The sequence below is a fragment of the Somniosus microcephalus genome, chromosome 5, assembly GCF_052327205.1.
Source record: "Somniosus microcephalus isolate GS21.2 chromosome 5, FLI_Smic_1.0, whole genome shotgun sequence".
NCBI lineage: Eukaryota > Metazoa > Chordata > Chondrichthyes > Squaliformes > Somniosidae > Somniosus > Somniosus microcephalus.
Genome location: NC_140991.1, coordinates 72,067,366 through 72,093,027, shown reverse-complemented (window position 1 = coordinate 72,093,027; position 25,662 = coordinate 72,067,366). Strand labels below are relative to the sequence as shown.

Sequence of the window (25,662 nt, the reverse complement as noted above, 5' to 3'; positions counted from 1 at the left end):
GCCTCCTCTGATGTCAGAAAATCGCCCCCATAGAGTACAAAATCCAGAAAGTTATGCTAAACCTATATAAAACACTAGTTCGGTCCCAGCTGGTGTACTGTGTCCAATTCTGGTCACCACACTTTAGGAAGGAAGTAAAGGCTTTGGAGAGGGTTTTTATTTTATTAGTTCCTGGGATGTGGGCATCGCTGGCAAGGCCAGCATTTATTGCGCATCCCTAATTGCCCTTGAGAGGGTGGTGGTGAGCTGCCTTCTTGAACCGCTGCAGTCCGTGTGGTGAAGGTACTCCCATAGTGCTGTTAGGGAGGGAGTTCCAGGATTTTAACCCAATGACGATGAAGGAACGGTGATATATTTCCAGGTCAGGATGGTGTGTGACTTGGGGGGGAACTTGGAGGTGATGGTGTTCCCATGCGCCTGCTGCCCTTGTCCTTCTAGGTAGTAGAGGTCGCGGGTTTGGAAGGTGCTGTCAAAGAAGCCTTGGCGAGTTGCTGCAATGCATCTTGTAGATGGTACCCACTGCAGCCACGGTGCACCGGTGATGGAGGGAGTGAATGTTTAAGGTGGTGGATAGGGTGCCAATCAAGCGGGCTGCTTTGTCCTGGATGGTGCCGAGCTTCTTGAGTGTTGTTGGAGCTGCACTCATCGAGGCAAGTGGAGAGTATTCCATCACACTCCTGACTTGTGCCTTGTAGATGGTGGAAAGGCCTTGGGGAGTCAGGAGGAGAGACACTCGCCACAGAATATCCAGCCTCTGACCTGCTCTTGTTGCCACAGTATTTATGTGGCTGGTCCAGTTAAGTTTCTTGTCAATGGTGATCCCCAGGATGTTGATGGTGGGCGGCCATGGTAATGCCGTTGAATGTCAAGGGGAGGTGGTTAGACTCTCTTGGAGATAGTCAATGCCGGGCACTTCTGTGGCGAGAATGTTACCTGCCACTTATTAGCCCAAGCTTGAACGTCATCCAAGTCTTGTTGCATGCGGGCATGGACTGCTTCATTATCTGAGGAGTTGCGAATGGCACTGAACACTGTGCAGTCATCTGCAAACATCCCCATTTCTGACCTTATGTTGGAGGGAAGGTGTTGTATCCATGTGTTAATGGAGACACGGAATGCAGGAGCTGGTTTAACAGGTGTTTACTGAACAAAGTCTGGAGGTGAACTAAAAGATACAAGACACTATACAGGCTTATATAGCCCGAGTGGCCACTACCGGCATTACAGTACACAGGGGCTCTTAAAGGCACATACACCACAATTCCTCCCCTTTTAGACAACCAGTACATAACATTTTAAGTAATCATTAATTAACATGTTTACAAGAACAATAATCTACACATTTGCTGCAGTTAATCAATTATAAGTCAGTCTCTCTGGAGGCTTCCTGACTCGGTCCGGATAACGCCTCGGTGGTGTAGTAGTTTTCGGTGGTGTAGTAGGTTCTTTTGGCAAGGTCGATTCGGCTTGAATGCTAGTGTCGGGTTCGTCTGGTTCCAGTATCACCGGATCGGAGGTAGATACTATGGGTATCTCTGCTTCATCATTAGGCGTATAGAGTTGTGGTGTAGGTTGTCCCTTTTCGGATGACTCTATGATCTGGTCAGCATGGCGCCTTATTATGCTTTCTCCAATGTCCATGGTATACATCAGCGGTCCTAGTCGTGTGCAAATAGTTCCAGGCTGCCATTTCTCGGTACGGTAGTCCCGGGCCAAAACTTGTTGACCTATCTGGAAGGTTCTAGTTGGCCTTTCATTCATGCCTTGAAATTGCCGGTTCTCTACGTCCCTTCTGATGTTTGACTTGATCAAATCCAGCCGGCATCTTAGTCTTCTATTGAAAAACATCATGGCGGGAGTTTGGTTTGTAACCACATGTGTTGCATTCCTGTATGCAAACAAGAAGTTATCTACCTTATGCTGTAGATTTATGTCTTCATTACCCATGGCCTTTATGGCCTTCTTGAAGGTCTGGACAAACCTTTCAGCCAATCCATTGGTGGCGGGATGGTATGGGGCGGACGTGTAGTGCTTAACCCCATTGTTTTTTAAGAACTTCCTGAATTCTTCGGACACAAATTGCGGTCCATTATCAGAACAGATCTGTTCAGGCAGCCCATTCCTGGCAAATATGGTCCTTAATACTGTGATGGTTTTTCCCGTGGTGGTGGAGGACATCTTTATTACCTCCGGCCACTTGGAGTGTGCATCAACTGCGATTAAGAACATTGAGTCCATAAATGGACCAGCAAAGTCGATGTGTACCCTTTGCCATGGAGATGAGGGCCACTCCCATGGATGTAGAGGGGCTTGTGGTGGGGCGTTTTGGACCTTCTGGCATCCTAGACAGCCCTTGGTCATTTCTTCGATGTCTCCATCGATACCTGGCGACCACACAAACGCTCTGGCTAGGTTCTTCATTTTCACTCCACCCAGATGCCCCTTGTGAAGCTCCTTTAGCACTTTATCCTGGAGTTTGGGTGGAATCACCACTCTGGATCCACACATCAAGGTTCCTCGGCACACTGACAGCTGTTCTCTTCTTTGCGAGAATGCTGGCAACAGTGGTTCGCCATGTGCTGGCCATCCCTTCACCGTTAAATCGTAGACTCGTGAGAGAGTCGGGTCATTTCTTGTTTCCTTTTCAATGGTAGAATTTGTTACTGGTATACATTCCACTATGGTTGAGTGGAACATCTCCACTGGGTCCACTGTAGGTGCCTCTTCTACCGTTGGCAACGGTAGACGCGATAAACCGTCAGCATTTCCATGCTGTTTTGATCCTTTGTATTCTATGTCATATTGGTGTGCCCCTAGGAAAAGGGACCACCTCTGTAGCCTTTGCGCTGTCATAATGGGAACGCCCTTTTTAGGGTTGAATATGGAGACGAGGGGTTGATGGTCAGTCAACAAGGTAAATTTTTGTCCGTGTAGGCAATGGTTGAATTTCTTCACTCCCCATACCAGGCTGAGTGCTTCCCTGTCGATCTGGGCATAGTTACGCTCAGCTGAGTTCAATGAGCGTGACGCAAAAGCTATCGGCCGCTCCGAGCCATCAGGGAATCTGTGCGATAATACCGCTCCTACGCCGTAAGGGGATGCATCGCACGCCAGTCTGATTGGCAGTGATGGGTTGTAATGAGCCAAAACTTCCTTGGACGTGATCAAGCCTTTGCATTTATGGAAGGCACGTTTACAGTCTTTGCTCCATTTCCAATTTACTCCCGTTTGTAGCAGTTCTTTAAGAGGGTGCAGAACAGTTGACAAGTTCGGTAAAAATTTATGATAGTAATTTATCAATCCCAGGAACGACCTTAATTGTGAGACATTTTCAGGTGCTGGGGCTTTTATGACCGCTTCAATTTTTTCAGGTGACTTATGCAACCCTTCTTCGTTAATTATGTGGCCACAATATGATATTTGTTTCTGGAAAAATTCACACTTGGGGCGATTTGCTCGTAGGCCCCGTTCTCTCAGCCTAGTGAGCACCTGCTCCAAATTGGCAAGGTGCTCGTTGTCGTTTTCTCCTGTTACAAGGATATCGTCTAGGTAGCATTGAGTCCCCGGAATCCCTTGCAGGACTTGCTCCATAGCTCTTTGCCAGATAGCTGGAGCTGATGCTACTCCGAAAACCAGTCGATTGTACTGGTACAGGCCTTTGTGTGTGTTTATCGTGAGATACTTTTTAGAGGCCTCCTCAACCTCCATCTGTAGATATGCCTGTGCCAAGTCAATTTTGGTGAAACGTTTCCCTCCGGATAGTGAGGCGAAAATATCTTCTACCCTCGGAAGAGGATACTGTACCATGTGAAGGACTGGGTTTACAGTCACCTTGAAGTCCCCACAGATGCGAATTTTTCTCTGTTCTTCAGCTTTATCATTATTCAACGTTTTCTTCATGACCGGGACGATGGGTGTTGCCCACTCGCTCCAATCTATCTTGGATAACACGCCTGCCTTTTCCAAATTCTCCAGCTCTGCCTCGACTGCTGGACGAATTGCGTATGGCACCGGCCTTGCCTTAAAAAATTTGGGAATTGCCGCATCTTCCACTTTTATTGAGGCGGTGATGCCTTTCAAGGTTCCTAGTTCCTGTTGAAACACTTCTTTGGCGTTGGCCAAGGTGTCTTTTAATCGTTCAGGTATGACGTCATCATCATTTTTTTTCTTACTGGTCATCGTCAGTGTCTGAATGGAGTGCCAGTCTAAATGTATCTTCCTGATCCATTCACGTCCCAACAGCGGTGGACCACCATCTTGCAGAACGTATAAATACAACTTCTGTATTTCCTTGCCGTTGTATACAACAGGCACCCTTATTTTCCCTCTGGGGTATATTTTCTGCCCCGTATATGTTTTCAAGATAATGGATGTGTCTTTCAAAGATATATGCGGAAATAACCGCTCGTAATCCCGTCGACTTATGACGGTCAGAGCTGATCCTGTATCTAGCTCCATTTTAACTGGGGACCCCGCTATCGTGAGGATAACCCAAATGGTCTGGTAATCTTCTTTGGTAATTACATTATGTAATTTGAGACAGCTTAGTCTCTTGTTTCCGGAGTCGCTATCGCTCTTCTGGTCTTTGGAGCTACTGTCCATCATCATTTGTACCTTTCTGTACTTTTCCTTATTGATTTTTTTTTTGTCAGTGGATTTTTTGTTTCCAGATCGGCATACACGTGCAATGTGTCCCATCTTTCCGCATTGCCTGCATGCTTTGTCCTTGAACCAGCAGTCCTTCTGGTCATGGGTGGATCTGCCGCAGCGATAACATCTTTCGAAACCCTGTGTCATTTCATGGGTGCCGAAGTCCTGTGGCTTTTGCTGTATCTCTGCAGCTCCTCTTGCTGCTGCTTCGTATGATACAGCCACACTGAAAGCCTTGTCCAGTGTTAAATCTTTCTCAGAAAGTAGCCTTTTCTGTGTTCCTTCACTTAGGAGACCGCAGACGAATTTGTCTCGAAGAGAATCTGCCAGTCCTGCCCCGAATTGGCAGTGCTTTGACAGCTTTCTTAATTCGGTGAGGTAATCAGCGTTACTTTCATTCTTGTGCTGATTCCTCCTGAAGAATTTGAATCGTTCCGCTATCAGCAGCGGTGTTGGGTTTAAGTGCTCCTGTAGGGTATCAACAATCTCTTTAAAATTCTTGTCCATCGGTTTGGCTGGAGTGATTAAGTTTCGTAACAGCCCGTATGTCCTTGCGCCCATTAGATTTAGAAGTACTGATGCCTTTTTATCATCTTCTATTTCATTTGCTGTGCAATATACCTCCACTCTTTCCACATATGTGGTCCAATCCTCTACATCACTATCGAAAGCAGTAATATTGCCAGTCTTAGGCATCCTGAAAAAAAATGGCGCCTCCCGCGCTTTCCTTGCTTCCCTGCTGAGAAAAAATGGCGCCTCCCGCGCTTTCCCGCCGCTGACAACGCTGTTCTCCGCGGTTTTTATTTATACAGATATTTTTAATAGTTGGAGACTCATTCCCGCCGGACTCTCTGGGACTTTTCCCTCCCTCTGCTTGGTCCGAACACCGACCTGCTTTGCAGCGCTGGCCGTCTCCCGAGTGCTCCACCCTCCGTCTCTGTTTGCCTCCGCCTTCGCTGCTCAGCCCCGCTGCAGAGGCAGCCGATCGAGCCCCAGCCCGCCGCCCAGGAAGGATTATTGCAGTACCTGCCACCAGCCCGGCTAGCTGGTGAAACCAGAGTTTTTTCTTTTTTTTTTCTTCGACCTTCGTCTGAGGAATCGATCTCCTTGAGGTGCTGCCGAATTGCAGGTAAGTCCGTTTCCAATTCGTCGCCACTGTTGTATCCATGTGTTAATGGAGACACGGAATGCAGGAGCTGGTTTAACAGGTGTTTACTGAACAAAGTCTGGAGGTGAACTAAAAGATACAAGACACTATACAGGCTTATATAGCCCGAGTGGCCACTACCGGCATTACAGTACACAGGGGCTCTTAAAGGCACATACACCACAGAACGTCATTGATGAAGCAGCTGAAGATGGTTGGGCCTAGGACACTGCCCTGAGGAAATCCTGGAGCGATGTTCTGGGGCTGTGATGATTGACCTTCAACCACCACAACCATCTTGCTTTGTGCTAGCTATGACTCCAGCCAGTTGAGCATTTTCCCCCTGATTCCCATTGACTTCAGTTTTACTAGGGCTCATTGATGCCACACTCAGTCAAATGCTGCCTTGATGTCAAGGGCAGTCGCTCTCACCTCACCTCTGAAATTCAACTCCTTTGTCTATGTTTGGACCAAGGCTGTAATGAGGTTGGGAGCTGAGTGGTCTTGGCGGAACCCAAACTGGGCATCAGTGAGCAGGTTTTTGGTAAGTGCCGCTTGATAGCACTGTCGACTATGGTAATTGGCCGGGTTGGATTGTCCTGCTTTTTGTGGACTGGTCATACCTGGGCAGTTTTCCACATTGTCGGATAGATGCCAGTGTTGTAGCTGTACTGGAACAGCTTGGCTAGAGGTCTGGCTATTTCTGGAGCACAAGTCTTCAGCACCACAGCCAGGATGTTGTCGGGACCCCTAACCTTTGCTGTATCCAGTACAGGCAACCGTTTCTTGATATCACGTGGAGTGAATCGAATTGGCTGAAGACTGGCTTCTGTGATGGTGGCCAAGATGGATCATCCACTCGGCACTTCTGGATGAAGACGGTTGCAAATGCTTCAGCCTTGTCTTTTGCACTCGCGTGCTGTGCTTCACCATCACTGAGGATGGGGATATTCATAGAGCCCCCTCCTCCCATTAGTTGTTTAATTGTCCACCACCATTCATGACTGGATGTGGCAGGACTGCAGAGCTTTGATCTGATCCATTGGTTGTGAGATCACTCCACTGTTTAGCATGCATGTAGTCCTGTGTTGCAGCATCCTCAGGTTAACACCTCATTTTCAGGTACGCCTGGTGCTGCTCCTGGCATGCTCTTCTGCACACCTCATTGAACCAGGGTTGGTCCCCTAGCTTAATGGTAATGGTAGAGTGAGGGATATGTTGAGCCATGAGGTTACAGATTCTGGTGGAATGCAATTCTGCTGCTGCTGATGGCCCACAGCACCTCATGGATTCCCAGTTTTGAGCTGCTAGATCTGTTCTGAATCTATCCCATTTAGTATGGTGGTAGTGCCACACAACATGATGGTGTCCTCGGTGTGAAGACGGGACTTCATCTCCACAAGGACTGTGCCGTGGTCACTCCTACCAATACTCTCATGGACAGATGTATTTGCGACAGGTAGATTGGTGAGGATGAGATCAAGTAGGTTTTTCCCTCGTGTTGGTTCTCTCACCACCTGCCACAGTCCCAGTCTGGCAGCTATGTCCTTCAGGACTTGGCCACCTTGGTCACTCTTTGTGATAGACATTGAAGTCGCCCACCCAGAATACATTCACCAGCCCTATCGCCATATCCCTTGATGCCCTTACTAGTCAGAAATCCATCGACTTCTGATTTGAATATACCCAATGACTGAGCCTCTACAGCCCTCTGGGGTAGAGAATTCCAAAGATTCACCACCCTCTGTGTTAAGAAATTTCTTCCCATCTCAGTTCTGAATGGCCTACCCTTTATCCTGAGGCTGTGGCCTCTGGTTCTAGACTCCCCAGCCAAGGGAAACATTCTCCCAGCATCCACCCTAACAAGCCCTGTAATAATTTTGTATGCTTCAATGAGATCCCCTCTCATTCTTCTGAATTCAAGAGAATACAGGCCTAGTTTACTCAATCTCTTCTCATATGCCAGTTCCGCCATCCCAGGAATCAATCTCGTGAACTCCCTCTATGGCAAGTATATCCTTCCTTAGGTAAGGAGACCAAAATTGTACACAGTACTCCAGGTGTGGTCTCACCAAGGCCCTATATAATTGGAGTAAGACTTCTTTACTCCTGTACTCAAATCCTCTTGTAATGAAGGCCAGCATACCATTTGCTTTCCTAATGGCTTTCTGCACCTGCATATTCACTTCCAGTGACTCATGTACAAGGACACCCAGGTCCCTTTGAGCATCTGCATTCCCCAATCTTTCACCATTTAGGAAATACGCTGCCTTTCTGTTTTTTTCTACCGAAGTGAATAACTTCACATTTATGCACATTATATTCCATCTGCCATGTTCTCGCCCACTCACTGAGCCTGTCGAGATCCCCCTGAAGCCTCTTCACATCCTCTTCACAACTGACACTGCCACCTAGCTTTGTATCATCAGCAAATTTAGAAATGTTACATTTAGTCCCCTCATCCAAATCATTGATATAGATTGTGAATAGCACAGATCCTTGCGGTACCCCACTAGTCACAGCCTGCCATCCTGAAAAAGACCCATTTATCCCTACTCTTTGTTTTCTGTCTATTAACCAATTCTCAATCCATGCTAGTATATTACCCCCAACTCCATGTTCCCTAATTTTGTTCACCAACCTCTTGTGTGGGACCTTATCGAAGGCCTTCTGAAAATCCAAATACACCACATCTACCAGTTCCCCTTTGTCTACTCCACTAGTTACATCCTCAAAGAACTCCAATAGGTTTGTCAAACAGGATTTCCCTTTCATAAATGCATGTTGACTCTGCCCAATCTTACTATTAGTTTCTAAGTGCCCAGTTATTGCATCCTTTATAATAGATTCTAGCATTTTCCCAACTACTGATATGAGGCTAACAGGTCTGTAGTTCCCCATTTTCTCTCTCCCCCCTTTCTTAAATAGCGGGGTTACATTTGCTATCCTCCAATCTGCAGGAACCGTTCCGGAATCTATAGAATTTTGGAAGATGACAACCAATGTGTCCACTATCCCAATGGGCACCTCTTTCAAAACCCCAGGATGTAGGTCATCCGGTCCTTGGGATTTATCAACTTTTAGTCCCATTAATTTTGCTAGTACTGTTTTTTTACTAATAATAATTTCTTTAAGTTCCTCATTCTCGCCACACCCTTGGTTTTCTCGTATTTCTGGGAGGTTTTTTGTGTCTTCCTCCGTGAAGACAGAAACAAAGTATTTATTTAATTTCTCTGCCATTTCCTCATTCCCCATTATAAATTCCCCCATCTTTGACTGTAAAGGACCTACATTTACCTTTGCCAGTCTTTTCCTTTTCACATACCTATAGAAGCTTTTACAATCCATTTTTATATTTTTCGCTAGTTTGTGCTCATATTCCATTTTCCTTTTTTTTTAATCAATTTCTTGGTCCCCCTTTGCTGATTTCTAAAAAGATCCCAATCCTCAGGCTGACCGCTTTTTCTGGCAACTTTATAAGCTTCCTCCTTTGACTTAATACTAGCTTTAATTTCTTTTCTTAGTCATGGTTGGATCACTTTTCCTTTTGGGTTTTTATGCCCTAGAGGAATACATGTTTGTTGCAAATTATGCATTATTTCCTTGAATGTTAGCCATTGTATGTCCACCTTCATACCTTTTAGTGTAGTCTCCCAATCTACCATGGCCAACTTGTTCCTCATACCCTTGTAGTTTCATCTGTTTAGATTGAAGACCTTAGTTTCAGATTGGACTACATCACTCTCAAACTTAATGTAAAATTCAATCATATTATGGTCACTTGTCCCTAAAGGCCCCTTTACCACAAGATTATTGATTAGCCCTTTCTCATTACACAGTACCAGATCCAGAATAGCCTGTTCCCTGGTTGGTTCCTCCACATACTGATCCAGGAAACCATCTCGCATGCATTCCAAGAATTCGTCCTCCACACCATTAGTGGTACTGTAATATGATTTGCCCAGTCAATATGTAGATTAAAGTCCCCCATGATTACCGTATTGCCCTTGTTACATGCAGTTCTAATTTCTTGAATGATACTGTGCCCTACATTACCACTACTGTTTGGTGGCCTATAAAGAACTCCCACCAATGTTTTCCTCCCTTTGCTGTTTCTTAGCTCCACCCAAACTGATTCCAGTTCTACATCACGATCTGCCGAGCCAAGATCTTTTATCTCCACTGTACTGATCTCATCCCTTATTAACAGCACTATGTCACCTCCTTTTCCTTTTTGTCTGTCCTTCCTAAATGTTGAGTACCCTGGAACATTCAGTTCCCACCTTTGGTTACCCTGCAACCATGTCTCTGTAATGGCAATTACATCATACCCATTCACTTCTATTTGTGCCATTAATTCAGCCACCTTGTTGCGAATGCTACGTACAATTAGATAAAGTGCTTTCAACTTTGCCTGTTTAATATTTTTCTGCACTTTGACCCTCTTTACTATTGGCCTTTGTTTCTGCTCCCTACTGGTTTTGCTGACTACTTTTCTAACTTGGACTTCCAGCTTTGTTTCTCTCCATTCTGGGCCCACACTTAGGTTCCCAGCCCCCTGACAAACTAGTTTAAATCCTTCCCAACAGCAATAGCAAACCACCCCGTGAGGATATTGGTCCCGGTTCTGCCGAGGTGTAATTTGTCCAGCTTGTCCTCCTGTAATTTGTTGCAGTCCTCCTCAGTATTGACTATCCCCCCCCTAATTTGGTGTCATCCGCAAATTTATAAATTGTGTTTTTGATTCCAAAGTCTAAATTGTTAATGTAAATTGTGAACAGTAGTGGTCCCAGCACTGATCCTTGTGGAACACCACTGCCCACCTTCTGCCACTGTGAATAGAATCCCTTTACTCCTACTCTCTGCTTTCTGTCCTGAAGCCAGCCAGCAATCCATTCTGTTACTTGTCCCCTGACTCCGCATTCTCTGACCTTGTTCATCAGTCTGTTATGGGGTACCTTATCGAAGGCCTTTTGAAAATCCAGATAAATTACATTTATTGCATTGCCATTATCTACTCTCTCTGTTACCTCTTCAAAAAATTCAATAAGGTTGATCAAGCAAGACTTTCCCTTTTGAAATCCATGCTGACTATTCCTTATTATATTTTTGGTTTCTAAGTGTTCTTCTATTTTCTCCTTTAGTAGGGATTCCATTATTTTCCCTACCACTATAAGAACATAGTTTGACAATTACTGTGAACAATGTTATCGTGAAATGCTTAATGCTTATTTTAAATGGCTCAATGCCTCTTAAAATAATAGATAAAGGAAGTTTACACAAAGGTTTGTATGATAACATTGCTTACAGAAATTGCCAATCTTATATGTGGTGCCATTGTATAGCTACAGTGACCTCATTACGCCTTATTTTTTAAAAATTTGGTAACGGAGATTTAGTCAGAATTATTTTACATCATGCACTTCTTCATTACAGTAATACGGTCATATATAACAGAAATTGCTGAGGGTCCTGCAAAATTGTTAATCTATAATTGAGCCAAAGCTGTAAATAGTTCAAAGAACACCACTATTGGAGCACTGAGAAACTCTGGGAATATAATATAGAAATATATAGATTTTTAACCTAAAATTCCTGTAACTATATTGTGTAACAGAGAGGTGTTGCATGTTTTGATGCTGTTGTCTTGTCTTCCTTCAGCTTTGTTAAATCCTGTTACACCATCTATAGTATATGAAAACTTGAGCTGTCCAATTAAATTAGTTGTAGGCCCACTGCATGTCCAACAATTCCAGTTTCCACAGGTTGTTATTGGTATGATAGGATTTACTGGCCCAGTTGTTAACAAAAGGAAAGCTAAAGTAATAGAAATGTAAAGGACTAGTATAACAAGTTTTAACATTTCAGTTTAGTGCTACATCTGAAGCTGTGATGCCCATATCTGTCTTTACTTAACTAACAAATAAATGTTTAGAATCTATCAATTTAATACTTATGATAAGGATTAAACTACTATCAAAATGTAGGGGTAAGCCTATGGTGATACTGAAATTGCCTCATCAGAACAATTTTACTGGACATTGATTTCGTAATTGCTTGGCTTACCCTTTTCTGTATTAAACTTCTTTAGATCATATTTTGTTTTATAACGTGATGAGTTTTTAAGTACATTTATACCAATTCTTGCATCCTATTTTACTTTTCAGTATGTTAGTATTGTGACTTGGCTTAATTCTATACTTTAAATCATTGCCTTCCATGTCTGACCATACAAGTAGTGTCTCATTTCAGAGATCTATAACTGAGCCAACAGCAAACACTGAGGCAGTCTGATGTTCCGATCCCAGGAATGTAGAACATGATGTGTTGCAAATTCCAAACATTGCTTTCAGCAGATGCTTTACAATTTCACTATGGCTTTCCACTTCAACAGGCTAAAAAGGCCCTGAAGAACATCCTGCAGAAATGCACATATCTGCCAGCTCTAGATCCACTACTACATGATGCTCCTCCCAATGTCCTTAAACATGTTGTTGGGCAGTACAGTAAGGTAAGAAAAACACTGCATTTATATCACAAATCAGTTCACCCATTAATCTGAATCAATTGTTGCATTTATTAGAAGCTGATAGAAGTTACTTAACTTATATGATACATTATAGGGCAGACACATTGCAAAAGATTCAACTATATTTTCTGTAGTGATTAGTCGATTTCCCATGGTGCTGTACACTGGTCAAGACCAAAACAAAAATAAGAATAAGACGTTGCATTTATACTGCACCTTTCACAACCTCAGGATGTCCCAAAGTGCTTTACAGCCAATGAAGTACTTTTGAAGTGTAGTCACTGTTGTAATGTAGTGAAACACAGAAGCCAATATGCGCACAGCAAAATTCCACAAACAGCAATGAGATAATGACCAGATAATTAGTTTTAGTAATGTAGGTTTAGGGATAAATATTGGGCAAGCCACCGTGGACAACTCCCCTGCTCTTCTTTGAATAATGGCATAGGATCTTTTACGTCCACCTGAGAGAGCAGATGGGGCCTCAGTTTAACATCTCATCCAATAGATAGCACCTCCAACAGTGCAGCACTCCCTCAGTACTGCACTGAAGTGTCCGCCTAGGTTAGAAAAAATTCTGAGGGATTGGAAAAAACTCTAAGGGACGGTATTAATCGTCATTTAGAAAGTAATGGGTTAATCAAGGACAGTCAGCATGGATTTGTTAAGGGAAGGTCATGTCTGACTAACTTGATTAAATTTTTTGATGAGGTAACAAGGAAGGTTGATGAGGGTAGCACGTTTGATGTAGTCTACATGGATTTTAGCCAGGCTTTTGAGAAGGCCCCACATGGCAGACTGGTCAGAAAAGTAAAGGGAAAGTGGCAAGGTGGATCCAAAATTGGCTCAGTGGCAGGAAGTAAAGGGTAATGGTCGACGGATATTTTTCTGACTGGAAGGCTGTTTCCAATGGGGTTCCACTGGGCTCAGTACTAAGTCCCATGTTTTTTGTGGTATATATCAATGATTTAGACTTCAATGTAGGGGGCATGATTAAGAAGTTTGCAGATGATACAAAAATTGACCATGTAGTTGATAGTAAGGAAGAAAGCTGTAAACTGCAGGAAGATATAAATGGACTGGTTCGGTGGGCAGAAAAGTGGCTAATGGAATTCAATCCGGAGAATGTGAGGTAATGCATTTGGGGAAGGCTAACAAGACGAACGAATACGTAAGAACATAAGAAATAGGAGCAGGAGTAGGCCATTTGGTCCCTCGCGCCTGCTCTGCCATTTAATGAGATCATGTCTGATCTGATCTTGGGCTCAGCTCCATTTCCCTGCCCGCTCCCCATAACCCATCACTCCCTTATTGTTCAAAAATCTGTCTATCTCCACCTTAAATATATTCAATGACCCAGCCTCCACAGCTCTCTGGGGCAGAGAATTCCAGAGATTTACGACCCTCTGAGAGAAGAAATTCCTCCTCATCTCAGTTTTAAATGGGCGACCCCTTATTCTGAAACTATGCCCCCTAGTTCTAGATTCCCCCACGAGGGGAAACATCTTCTCTGCATCCACCCTGTCGCGCCCCCTCAGTATCTTATATGTCTCAATAAGATCACCTCTCATTCTTCTAAATTCCAATGAGTATAGGCCCAACCTTTCTTCATGTCAACCCCTTCATCTCAGGAATCAACCTCATGAACCTTCTCTGAACTGCCTCCAATACAAGTATATCCCTCCTTAAATAAGGAGACCAAAACTGTACGCAGTACTCCAGGTGTGGTCTCACCAATCTTCTCTTCTAATACCCTGTACAGTTGTAGCAGGACTTCCCTGCTTTAATACTCCAACCCCCTTGCAATAAAGGCCAACATTCCATTTGCCTCCTGATTACTTGCTGTACCTGCATGCTAACTTTTTGTGTTTCATGCACAAGGCCCCCCAGGTCCCTCTGTACTGCAGCATTTTGTAGTCTCTCTCCATTTAAATAATAATTTGCTTTTTTATTTTTCTTACCAAAGTGGATAACCTCACACTTTCCCTCATTATACTCCATCTGGCAAATGTTTGCCCACTCACTTAGCCTGTCTATATCCCTTTGCAGATTCTTTGTGACCACTTCACAACTTGCTTTCCCACCTATCTTTGTATCATCAGCAAATTTGGCTGCATTACACTCGGTCCCTTCATCTAAGTCATTAATATAAATTGTAAGTAGTTGAGGCCCCAGCAGTGATCCCTGTGGCACCCCACTAGTTACCGCTTACCAGCCGAAAAATGACCCATTTATCCCGACTCTCTGTTTTCTGTTAGTTAGCCAATCCTCTACCCATGCTAATATATTACCCCCAACCCCTTGAGCTCTTATCTTGTGCAGTAACCTTTTATGTTGCACCTTATCGAATGCCTTCTGGAAATCCAAACACACCACATCCGCTGGTTCCCCTTTATCCACCCTGCTCGTTACATCCTCAAAGACTCCAGCAATTTTGTCAAACATGATTTCCCTTTCATAAAACCATGCTGACTCTGCTTGACCGTATTATGATTTTCTAAATGTCCTGCTACTGCTTCCTTAATAATGGACTCCAGCATTTTCCCAATGACAGATGTTAGGCTAACTGGTCTATAGTTTCCTGCTTTCTGTCTCCCTCCCTTCTTAAATAGGAGCACTAATTTGCGGTTTTCCAATCCGCTGGGACCTCTCCAGAATCCAGGGAATTTTGGTAGATTGCAACCAATGCATCCACTATCTCTGCAGCCACTTCTTTTAAGACCCTAGGATACAGGCCATCTGGTCCAGGGGACTTGTCCACCTTTAGTCCCATTATTTTACTGAGTACCTTTTCTTTAGTGATAGTGATTGTTTTAAGGTCCCCCCCTCCCTATAGCCCCTTGATTATGTATTATAGGAATGGTTTTAGTGTCTTCTACCGTGAAGACTGATACAAAATATTTGTTCAAAGTCTCTGCCATTTCCCTGTTCCCCATTATTAATTCCCCAGTCTCATCCTCTAAGGGACCAACGTTTACTTTAGCTACTCTCTTCCTTTTTATATACCTGTAGAAGCTCTTACTATCTGTTGTGAGCTATGGGGGCGGTTTGAGGTGTGATGGACGGTATGTGGCCACCAGATGGAGACAAAGTCCCCCTTTCACTCCAATTCAGGTGAAGGCCACACCCACCTCCAACACACCTGAGGCAAATCTACCCATTAGCTCACTAGTTCAAAAGGCAAACTAGTGCATCCCTTCAGGGCCAGGGAAAGGGGTCCTGAGAGAGGACCAGGCCAGAGCTTGAGGAGGTGATTCCTGGACCGGCTGCGAAAGAGCCAGTGGTAAAGTAATCCTGGCTTATTGTTTTTGGAGAAAGACCAGTGGTAAAGTAACCCTGGCTTATTGTTTTTGGATTTTGCCAGATGTGAAGCTTTTTCCCTGTTTTCTAAAAATAAAACACAGCTAATTGCTGTTTTTCATAGACCAATCTTGTGACTGTACTTGTGTGCCCCACTTCCTGCATCAACACACCCTTCGGTCTAGGTGGTGGTTGATCACTGTTTTTATATTTCTTGCTAGTTTACTCTCCTAATCCATCTTCTCTCTCTTTTTAGTTGTCTTTTGCTGGTTTTTAAAAATTTCCCAATCCTCTGGCCTCCCACTAATCTTGGCAACATTGTATGCCTTTGTTTTCAATTTGATCCCATCCTTTACTTCCTTAGTTAGCCATGGATGGTTCTCCCTTCTCAAAGTCTTTCCTTCTCACTGAAATATATTTTTGTTGAGATTTTTGAAATATCTCCTTAAATGTCTGCCATTGCTTATCTATCGTCTTACCCTTTAATCTATTTTCCCAGTCCACTTTAGCCAACTCTGCCTTCATACCTTTGTAATTGCCTTTATTTAAGATCAGGACACTGGTTTGAGACCCAACTTTCTCACCCTCCAATTGAATTTGAAATTCAACCATGCTTTCCTAGAGGATCCTTTAGTATGAGAATTTATTCATCCTGTCTCATTACACAGTACCAGATCTAAGATAGCCTGCTCCCTGGTTGGTTCCACAACGTATTGTTCTAGGAAACCATCCCGGATACACTCTATGAACTCTTCCTCTAGGCTACCTTGGCCAATTTGATTTGTCCAATCAATATTTAGATTAAAATTGCCCATGATTATTGTTGTAGCTTTCTTACAAGCCTCCATTATTTCTTGATTTATACTCTATCCAACAGTGTAGCTACTGTTAGGGGGCCTATAGACTATGCCCTCCAGTGACTTATTTTCCTTATTTCTTATATCCACCTGAACTGATTCTACATCTTGCTCTTCTGAGCCAATATCATTTCTCACTACTGCACTGATCTCATCCTTTATTAACAGAGCTACCCCGCCTCCATTTCCTTTCTGTCTGTCATTCTGAAATGTCAAATACCCCTGAATATTCAGTTCCCAGCCTTGGTCACCTTGCAACCATGTCTGTGTAATAGCTATCAGATCATACCCATTTATATCTATTTGTGCTGTCAACTCATCTATCTTGTTATGAATGCTGTGTGCATTCAGATAAGAGCTTTTAATTTTGTCTTTTTACTATTTTTCCATGCTTTGGCTCTATTTTCTGATGCACTCTTATTTTTATACTTTCTGTCCCTTCCTGTCACACACTGGTTACAATTACCCCCATTGCTAGCCTGCTCTATTGCCTTCTCCTTTCTCTGACTTTTTAAATTCCTGCTCACCTGAACCCTCCTTTTCCCCCCCCCCCCCCCCCCCCCCAAACTATTTAGTTTAAAGCCCTCTCTACAGCCTTAGTTATTAGATTCGCCAGGACACTAGTCCCAGCATGGTTCAAGTGAAGCCCGTCCCAACGGAACAGCTCCCTCTTACCCCAGTACTGGTGCCAGTGCCCCATGAATCGAAACTCATTTCTCCCACACCAGTCTTTGAGCCATGTGTTCATCTCTCTGATCTTAGTTACCCTATGCAAATTTGCTCGTGGTTCAGGTAGTAATCCAGAGATTATTACCTTTGTGGTTCTGCTTTTTATTTTAGCCCCTAGTTGCTCATACACCCTCAGCAGAACCTCTTTCTCTGTTCTACCTATGTCATTGGTACCTACGTGGACCATGACAACTGGATCTTTCCCCTCCCACTCCAAGTTCCTCTTCTGCCCAGAGGAGATGTCCTTAACCCTGGCACCGGGCAGGCAACACAGCCTTTGGGACTCATGCTCTTGGCTGCAGAGAACAGTATCTATCCCCCTAACTATACTGTCCCCTACCACTGCTACATTTCTTTTTACTCCCCCCAACTTGAATGGCCCCCTGTACCATGGTGCTGTGGTCAGTTTACTCATCCTCCCTGCAGTCCCTTATCTCGTCCACACAGGGAGTAAGAACCTCATACCTGTTGGACAAGTGCAAGGGCTGAGGCTCCTCCAAAGCTACCTTCAGGAGCCGTATAGCTGCCTCACTCATAGTCATACCCTCCTGTCCCTGACAACGGACCAAATTTGAATTATTTAACCTAAGGGGTGTGACTACCTCCTGGAACAGTGTCCAGGTAACTCTTCCCCCTCCCTGACGTATCGCAGTGTCCGAAGCTCGGACTCCAGCTCATCAGCTCTGAGCTGAAGTTCCTCGAGCCGCCAACACTTACTACAGATGTGGTTGTTGTGGATCATATTGGTGTCCACCAGCTCCCACATGCAACAGCTGCAACACATTGCCTGCCCTGCCATCTCTATTATATTTTATTTAATTAATTAGGTTTTCAAGTTTTGAAATATCAATTATGTTTAGTTTTTAATCCTGGCTCTTAATTTAAACCAATGCCCAAGTTTAGAAAAGAGAGAAATACTCACCAACCAATCACTTACCTGCTTTCCTGTGACGTCACACTTGATTCCCCACCCCCCTCCCCTCAGGTCGGTACGCGCAGCTCCCAGCTAACTCCTTTTATCCCCGCTGGCGTCGCTCCTCAGATCCCACTCTCGCTGCTGGTCTCGGACCTCGGGTGCTGCTCCTTTTATCCCCGCTGGTGTCGCTTCTCAGATCCCGCTCTCACTGCTGGACCTACACAATAAATGGTAGGATACTGGGAAGTCTGGAGGAATAGAGGGACCTTGGAGTGCATGGCCACAGATCCCTGAAGGTAGCAGGGCAGGTAGGCAGGTGGTTAAGAAGGCATATGGGATACTTTCCTTTATTAGCCAAGGCATAGAATATAAGAACAGGTTATGCTTGAACTGTATAAAACAGTAGTTAGGCCACAGCTAGAATACTGCTTACAGTTCTGGTCACCACATTACAGGAAAGATGTGATTGCACTCGAGAGGAGATTTAAGAGGATGTTGCCAGGACTGGAGAATTATAGCTATGAGGAAAGATTGGATAGGCTGGGGTTGTTTTCTTTGGAAAAGAGGAGGCATGATTGAGGTGTATAAAATTATGAGGGGCCTAGATAACGTGGATAGGAAGGAGCTATTTCCCCTAGTAGAGAGGTCAATAACCAGTGGGCATAGATTTAAAGTAATTGGTAGAAGGATTAGAGTGGAGTTGAGGAGAACTTTATTCACCCAAAAGGTGGTGAGGGTCTGGAACTCACTGCCTGAAAGGGTGGTAGAAGCATTAAACCCTCATCATATTTAAAACGTACTTGGATATGTACTTGAATGCTGTAACCTACAAGGCTATGAACCAATAGCTGGAAAGTGGGATTAGGCTGGATAGCTCTTTCGGCCGGCACAGACACAATGGGCTGTATGGCCTCCTTCTGTGCTGTAAATTTCTATGATTCTATGATTATTTTGCACAGGTCTCTGGAGTGGGACTTGAATTCATAACCTGGTGACTCAGTGTTCTCTTTGGGTGAAGCGGGGTAAGAGGACTGGGATAACCGGAGCAGGGTGCTAAGACATAATTCAGTCCCTATTTTAAGCTCATACATGCTGTCCTTACTTTTATATTTCCATTATAAATTCCTATGTCCGCATTTATAATGGAAACTGCTTTTGTGTACTTGTCATGTTGTAATTACATTCTCCTACCAGTGATACAGCAGCACCTCCACTGGCAGGAGGGTGTAATTACAACGTGACAAACTTACATAGGCAGTTTCCATTATAAATTTGGTTGTAGGAATTTGTAATGGAAAAAGCTGACAGGAACTGCATGCAGACATAAGATTTATTAACCTATTACTGGTTGATCTTCCATGCTGTTGTACACAGTCAAGACCAAGGGTACTATTCAGGTCAAGCAGTTAGAGGGAGGAGGGAAAGAGGGAGGCGAAGAGGATGGGAGACTGAGAGGGTAGGGGTAAAAGGAGATGTGAAGGAGGACTAGGGACAGTGTGAAGTGGGATGTGGATGGCGGAGAGAAAGATGGTAGGGAAGAGGACAGGGAAAGGTGAGGGGAGAGAAGTGATGGGAAAAAGGGGAGGGAAGGTAGGGATAAAGGGTTGAGGGGGAGGAGAGACTAAAAAAATTAGGTTGGAATGGGGTGCCTATTTTCAAAATGCTGGTCAGTGAGGAGGGAGTGGTGACTCGAGATTGTGCTGTTTGGCCTAAGGCCTGAATGCGCCACAATGTGGCGTTGTGCCAGTGGGCCATCATGCTGGCGGTGGATTAAGGTCAAGATGCTCCTTTCTGGTGGTGGGGGGGTGGGGAGGGTGCTGATTTTGATTGCCAAGAACCAGGGAGCTGGTCCATGGTGGGGCTGGTGTAGAAGGGCCTAGATGCTGCTCAATAGGGGAGCAGGGCTGAGAACCCCCGCCCCCGCCTGCCCCCCCAGTCCAAAATGGGGAGTGGGAGGGTTCCAGTGTCATTACTGCTGCTCAGTGAGGGAGAGGGGTTCTTTAACACATGGGTCAGCTTTACTGCTCAGTGGAGGGGGGAAGATTTATCCATGCACTATGAGCTGAAGAGGGGACTAATTAGGTTGTCTTGGACATGGCTGGGCGATGAACACTGCATTATGTTCCTTTGCACTGGGTCTACCACTTTGTTGATAGATCTGCAGCTATTACTATGCGCTTCATTCAGTAACCAACACATTTTTCTGAATTCTTCCACTTCATTGGTTAATGGTATTTTAGGCTGCTGCTGCTCAGACTGAGTTCTGTTAGGGGATGAAGAATCCACATCAGCAGTCAGGAATTCCTTTTGGAAGAAATGTTTTCAAGCGGAGTCATTTACAGTTCCGGCAATCTAAGGAGAACATCCTTTTTAAGTTTAACTGTCCACTACAGTACACAATGAAGATTGAAGCAACAGAGCTACAATTATGTGGTAAATGAAAGTGGTGACAATGGCCCGGATTTTGCGGTCAGTGGCAAAGTGACAGGGCTCACCACTGACCTCCAAAGAAAGCTGCACACAAAGATCTAGCGCTCTCAATTGCATGGATTTCACATTTCCCCATGTTAATTTCATTCTGGCGTCACCTAGAGGGCATCTCCAGTGTCCAGCAACAGTGATGTCATCAAGCAGGCTAAGCAGTCAATTACATTGAAGAATTCTCAGACAGCAAACCAGGAAGTAAAAAGCACTGATTATCCTTCACTTTTTAATCATTTTTACAGAGAGCAAAATAAAGATTGGGACAAACATGGGATTAAGGTAGAAGCTAAAATATAAACAAACTTTAAAAAATATTATTTTAAAAATCTATGGGAATTTGTATCATAATGGAGAAATTTGACATTCCACAAATATAAAATCAAATTTTCAGGACCAGAGAGGTTGTTCAGCAGTAACTTAGTACACCGTTAAAAACTCAGTTACACCTTATTCAACAAAACATAACTTTTTTGGGTTTTTTTTACAGTGAGATTAGTGCATAAAATTGGAAGTTCACATCAATTCAAGTGATTTGCAAGATTTCCATCTGTGAGGACTTCAACAGCACACCCTGTGGAAGAGTAGGGTATCACTGACAGCAACTTCAGGATTTCCCCATTTAAATGCGCATGTGCAGACTCCAGAAGTTGCTGTCCATTTTATAGAGTAATGATGGCGAACACTGCCAGTTTCGCAGTCATTACAACTGCAAATTCCAGGCCAATGTTCCAGTACAAAAGAACTCTGAGATGATACTAATCATTATACTTGGTGAATCACATATCGTGCAGCCTTTCCAATAGCAAAATACTACGGATGCTGGAAATCTGAAATAACAACAGAAAATGCTGGAAACATTCAGCAGGTCAGACAGCATCCGTGGAGAGAGAGAAATAGTTAACATTTCAGGTCTGAGACCCTTCGTCAGCCTTTGTTCAGTGGTAGCACTCGCCTCTGAGTCAGAAGTTTGTGGGTTCAAGTCCACTCCAGAGACTTGAGCATACAATCTAGGCTGACACTTCATTGCAGTACTGAGGAAGTGCTGCACTGTTGGAGGTGCCATCTTTAGAGTGAAATGTTAAACCAATGCCCTGTCTGCCTTGCCATGGCACTATTCGAAGAAGGGCGGGGAAGCTCTGGGATCCTCGCCAATATTTATTCCTCAACCAACAACTAAAACAGATCATTTGGTCATTTATTTCATTGCTGTTTGTGGGACCTTGCTGTGTACAAATTGGCTGCTGTGTTTCCTACATTACAACAGTGACTACACTTCAAAAGTACTTCACTGGCTGTAAAGCACTTTGGGATGTTGTGAAAGGCGGTATATAAATGCAAGTTCTTTTGAAAAATGATCCCTGCATTGCCACCTACAGGTAAGAGGCAGTGCCTTCATAATGTTAGAGGCCCTCACTTTTTATAGATATAGATTAAACCATAGATCAGTGCATTTTAAGGGAAAATTACACATGTGAAGACAAGAGTTTTAAAATTCATGTTACAGCCAATTTTCCTCAATCTTACCCTCCACATTGACTCTCCCATCTACCACAGGCCACCAGCATGACCTTGTCATCACGCATGGCCTTGAGACCTATCACTTCCTTATCTCCCTTGTCCTACGTATCTCCCTCTCTGTCCCAACCCCTTCATCATTACCTTCCATCCGTGAAAAAGCTATCTTTCCTCATACAAACCGCGGGAGGCGCAAGCGGGAAGCTTAAAAAGGCTTCAGAGACCCAGGTAAGGCCTCAGACCGCGGGTGTCGGCGGGAGGCGCGAGCGGGAAGCTTGAAAAAGCTTCAGAGACCCAGGTAAGGCGTACCAATCTCCAGTCTCGGACCTCAGAGGGAAGCAGAGAGGTAAAAAGTAATCCAGGTGTGATGTCACCAGAAAGCGGGTAAGTGATTGGTTGGTGAGTATTTCTCTCTTTTGAAGCTTAAACTCTGTGGTTTATAGTTTCTAAGGTGCGATATTCATCATCTAGAATCGGGGCAGAGGGTATTTAAGAATAATATTAATAAATTAATTAATTACATAGAATGGGAGATCAGGTGATGTGTTGCTGCTGCAATATGTGGGAGCTGGTGGACACCATTGATGCTCAGTGATCACAATTGCAGTAAGTGTTGGCTGCTCGAGGAATTCCGGCTCCGTGTTGAGGAGCTGGAGTCCGAGCTTCAAACACTGAGACACATCAGGGAGGGGGAGAGTTACCTGGACTCTGTGTATCAGGAGGTAGTCGCACCAATTAGATTAATTAATTCAGATGTAGTCCGTGGCCAGGGTCAGGATGGTGTGACTAGAAGTGAGGCAGGTACGGGGATCCAGGAGGTAGTGTTGGAGGAACCGCAGCCCTTGCTCTTGTCCAACAGGTTTGAGGCTCTTACTCCCTGTGAGGATGGGAACGGGGACTGCGGGGAGGATGAGCAACCCAGCCACAGCACGGTGGAGCGGGGGGCCATTCAAGTGGGGGGAGATAAAAGAAATGCTGTAGTGGTAGGGGATAGTATCATTAGGGGGATAGATAGTTCTTTGCAGCCAAGAGCATGAGTCCTGAAGGCTGTGTTGCCTGCCCGGTGCCAGGGTTAAGGACATCTCCTCTGGGCTGGAGAGAAACTTGGAGTGGGAGGGGGAGGATCCAGTTGTCGTGGTCCATGTTGGTACCAACGACATAGATAGGACAAGGAAGGAGGTTCTACTGAGGGAGTTTAAGCAGCTAGGGGCCAAATTGAAAAGCAGAACCACAAGGGTAATAATCTCTGGATTACTACCTGAGCCACGTGCAAATTTGGCTAGGGTAAATAAAATTAGAGAGTTAAATGCGTGGCTCAAAGCCTGGTGTGGGAGAAATGGGTTTTGCTTCCTGGGACACTGGCATCAGTACTGGGACAGGAGAGAGCTGTTCCGTTGGGACGGACTTCACTTGGCCAGTGCTGGGACTAGAGTCCTGGTGAATCGAATAACTAGGGCTGTAGAGAGGGCTTTAAACTAATTAGTGGGGGGAGGTTTTAAGAGAGCGAAAAATAAAAATGACAGCGGAGAAGGCAATAGAGCAAGGTAGCAGTGGGGGAATTAAAAACCAGAGCGTGTCAGGAAGGGACAGAATGTATAATGATAAAGGTAAAGTAGTAAAAGGGGTAAAAGCAGGAATAAATTGTCAGAAAACATATTTGAAAGTTCTTTATCTGAATGCACGCAGCATTCGTAACAAAATTGACGAGTTGACGGTACAAATAACTACACATGGGTATGATCTGGTGGCCATTACGGAAACATGGCCGCAAGATAATCATGACTGGGAACTAAACATACAAGGGTATTTGACAATTAGGAAGGACAGAAAGGAAGGAAAGGGAGGTGGGGTTGCTATGTTAATCAAGGATGGAATCACTGCAATAGTCAGAAATGATGATATTGGGTCAAAGGATCAGGATAGTGAAATAGTTTGGGTGGAGATAAGGAATAAGAAGGGGAAAAAGTCACTTGTGGGCGTAGTCTATAGGCCTCCTAACAGTTGCAACTCTGTTGGTCGGAGTATAAATCAGGAAATAGTTGGGGCTTGTAATAAGGGAACAGCTATTATCATGGGGGATTTTAACTTTCATATTGACTGGACTAATCAAATTGGGCATGGTAGCCTTGAGGAAGAGTTCATAGAGTGTATTAGGGACGGGTTCCTTGAGCAGTATGTAACTGAACCAACCAGGGGGCAGGCAATCTTAGATCTGGTCCTGTGTAATGAAACAGGATTAATAAAAAATGTCCTAGTAAAGGATCCCCTTGGAATGAGTGACCATAATATGGTTGAATTCCAAATTCAGTTTGAGGGTGAGAGTTGAATCTCAAACCAGCGTACTGAGCTTAAATAAAGGAGACTGTGAAGGTATGAGAGTAGAATTGACTAAAGTGGACTGGGAAAACAGATTAAAGTGTAAGACGGTACAAGAGCAGTGGTCTACATTCAAGGAGATATTTCACATCTTTCAAGAAAAATATATTCCACTGAGGAAAAAGGGGAGTAAAAGAAAAGAGAGCCATCCATGGCTTAGTAAAGTGATAAAGGATAGTATCCGACTGAAAACAAGGGCATATAAAGTAGCCAAATCTAGTGGGAGGATAGAAGATTGGGAAGCATTTAAAAGCCAGCAAACAATAACTAAATGATTAATTAAGAAAGGGAAGATAGATTATGAAAGTAAACTAGCAAAAAATATAAAAACAGATAGCAAGAGTTTCGACAGCTATATAAAAAGAAAAAGGTTGGCTAAAGTGAACGTTGGCCCCTTAGAGGATGGGACCGGGAAACTAGTGGTGGGGAACATGGAGATGGCAAAGACGCTGAACAAATATTTTGTATCAGTCTTTACAGTAGAGGACACTAAAAATATCCCAACACTGGACAAACAGGGGGCAATGGGGGGGGAGGAGCTAAACACGATTAAAATCACTAAGGAGATGGTACTCAGTTAAATAATGGGACTTAAGGCGGATAAATCCCCCGGACCTGATGGCCTACATCCTAGGGTCTTGAGAGAAGTGGCGGTAGGGATTGTGGATGCATTGGTGATTATTTTCCAGAACTCCCTGGACTCAGGAAAGGTCCCGGCAGATTGGAAAACTGCTAATGTAACACCCTTATTTAAGAAGAGAAGTAGACAAAAAGCTGGAAACTATAGACCAGTTAGCCTAACATCTGTGGTTGGCAAAATGTTGGAGTCCATTATTAAGGAAACAGTAACAGAGCATTTGGATAAACATAATTTAATAGGACAGAGTCAGCATGGTTTTATGAAGGGGAAGTCATGTTTGACAAATTTGCTCGAATTCTTTGAGGACGTAACATACAGGGTGGATAAAGGGGAACCAGTGGATGTAGTGTATTTGGACTTCCAAAAGGCATTTGACAAGGTTCCACAAAAGATTACTGATCAAGATAAGAAATCACAGGATTGGGGGTAATATACTGGCATGGGTGGAAGATTGGCTATCTAACAGAAAACAAAGAGTTGGGATACATGGTTCATTCTCGGGCTGGCAATCAGTGACTA

At 44.1% G+C, this 25,662-nt stretch overlaps 1 protein-coding gene across 5 annotated transcripts in view; it reads left to right on the top strand.

Annotated features, from left to right (window-relative positions):
* The window catches only part of spag6 (sperm associated antigen 6), a 184,822-nt gene that overhangs the window by 148,815 nt on the left and 10,345 nt on the right, over window positions 1–25,662 (top strand). For all 5 annotated transcript variants that reach the window (XR_015078374.1, XM_085987780.1, XM_085987779.1 and 2 more), the window contains one exon: window positions 12,192–12,308. Coding sequence is in view for 4 of the 5 variants with exons in the window: in XM_085987780.1 (XP_085843906.1) it covers window positions 12,192–12,308 (117 nt within the window). In the remaining variant the exon portion in view is untranslated. The remainder of the gene's footprint in view (window positions 1–12,191; window positions 12,309–25,662) is intronic.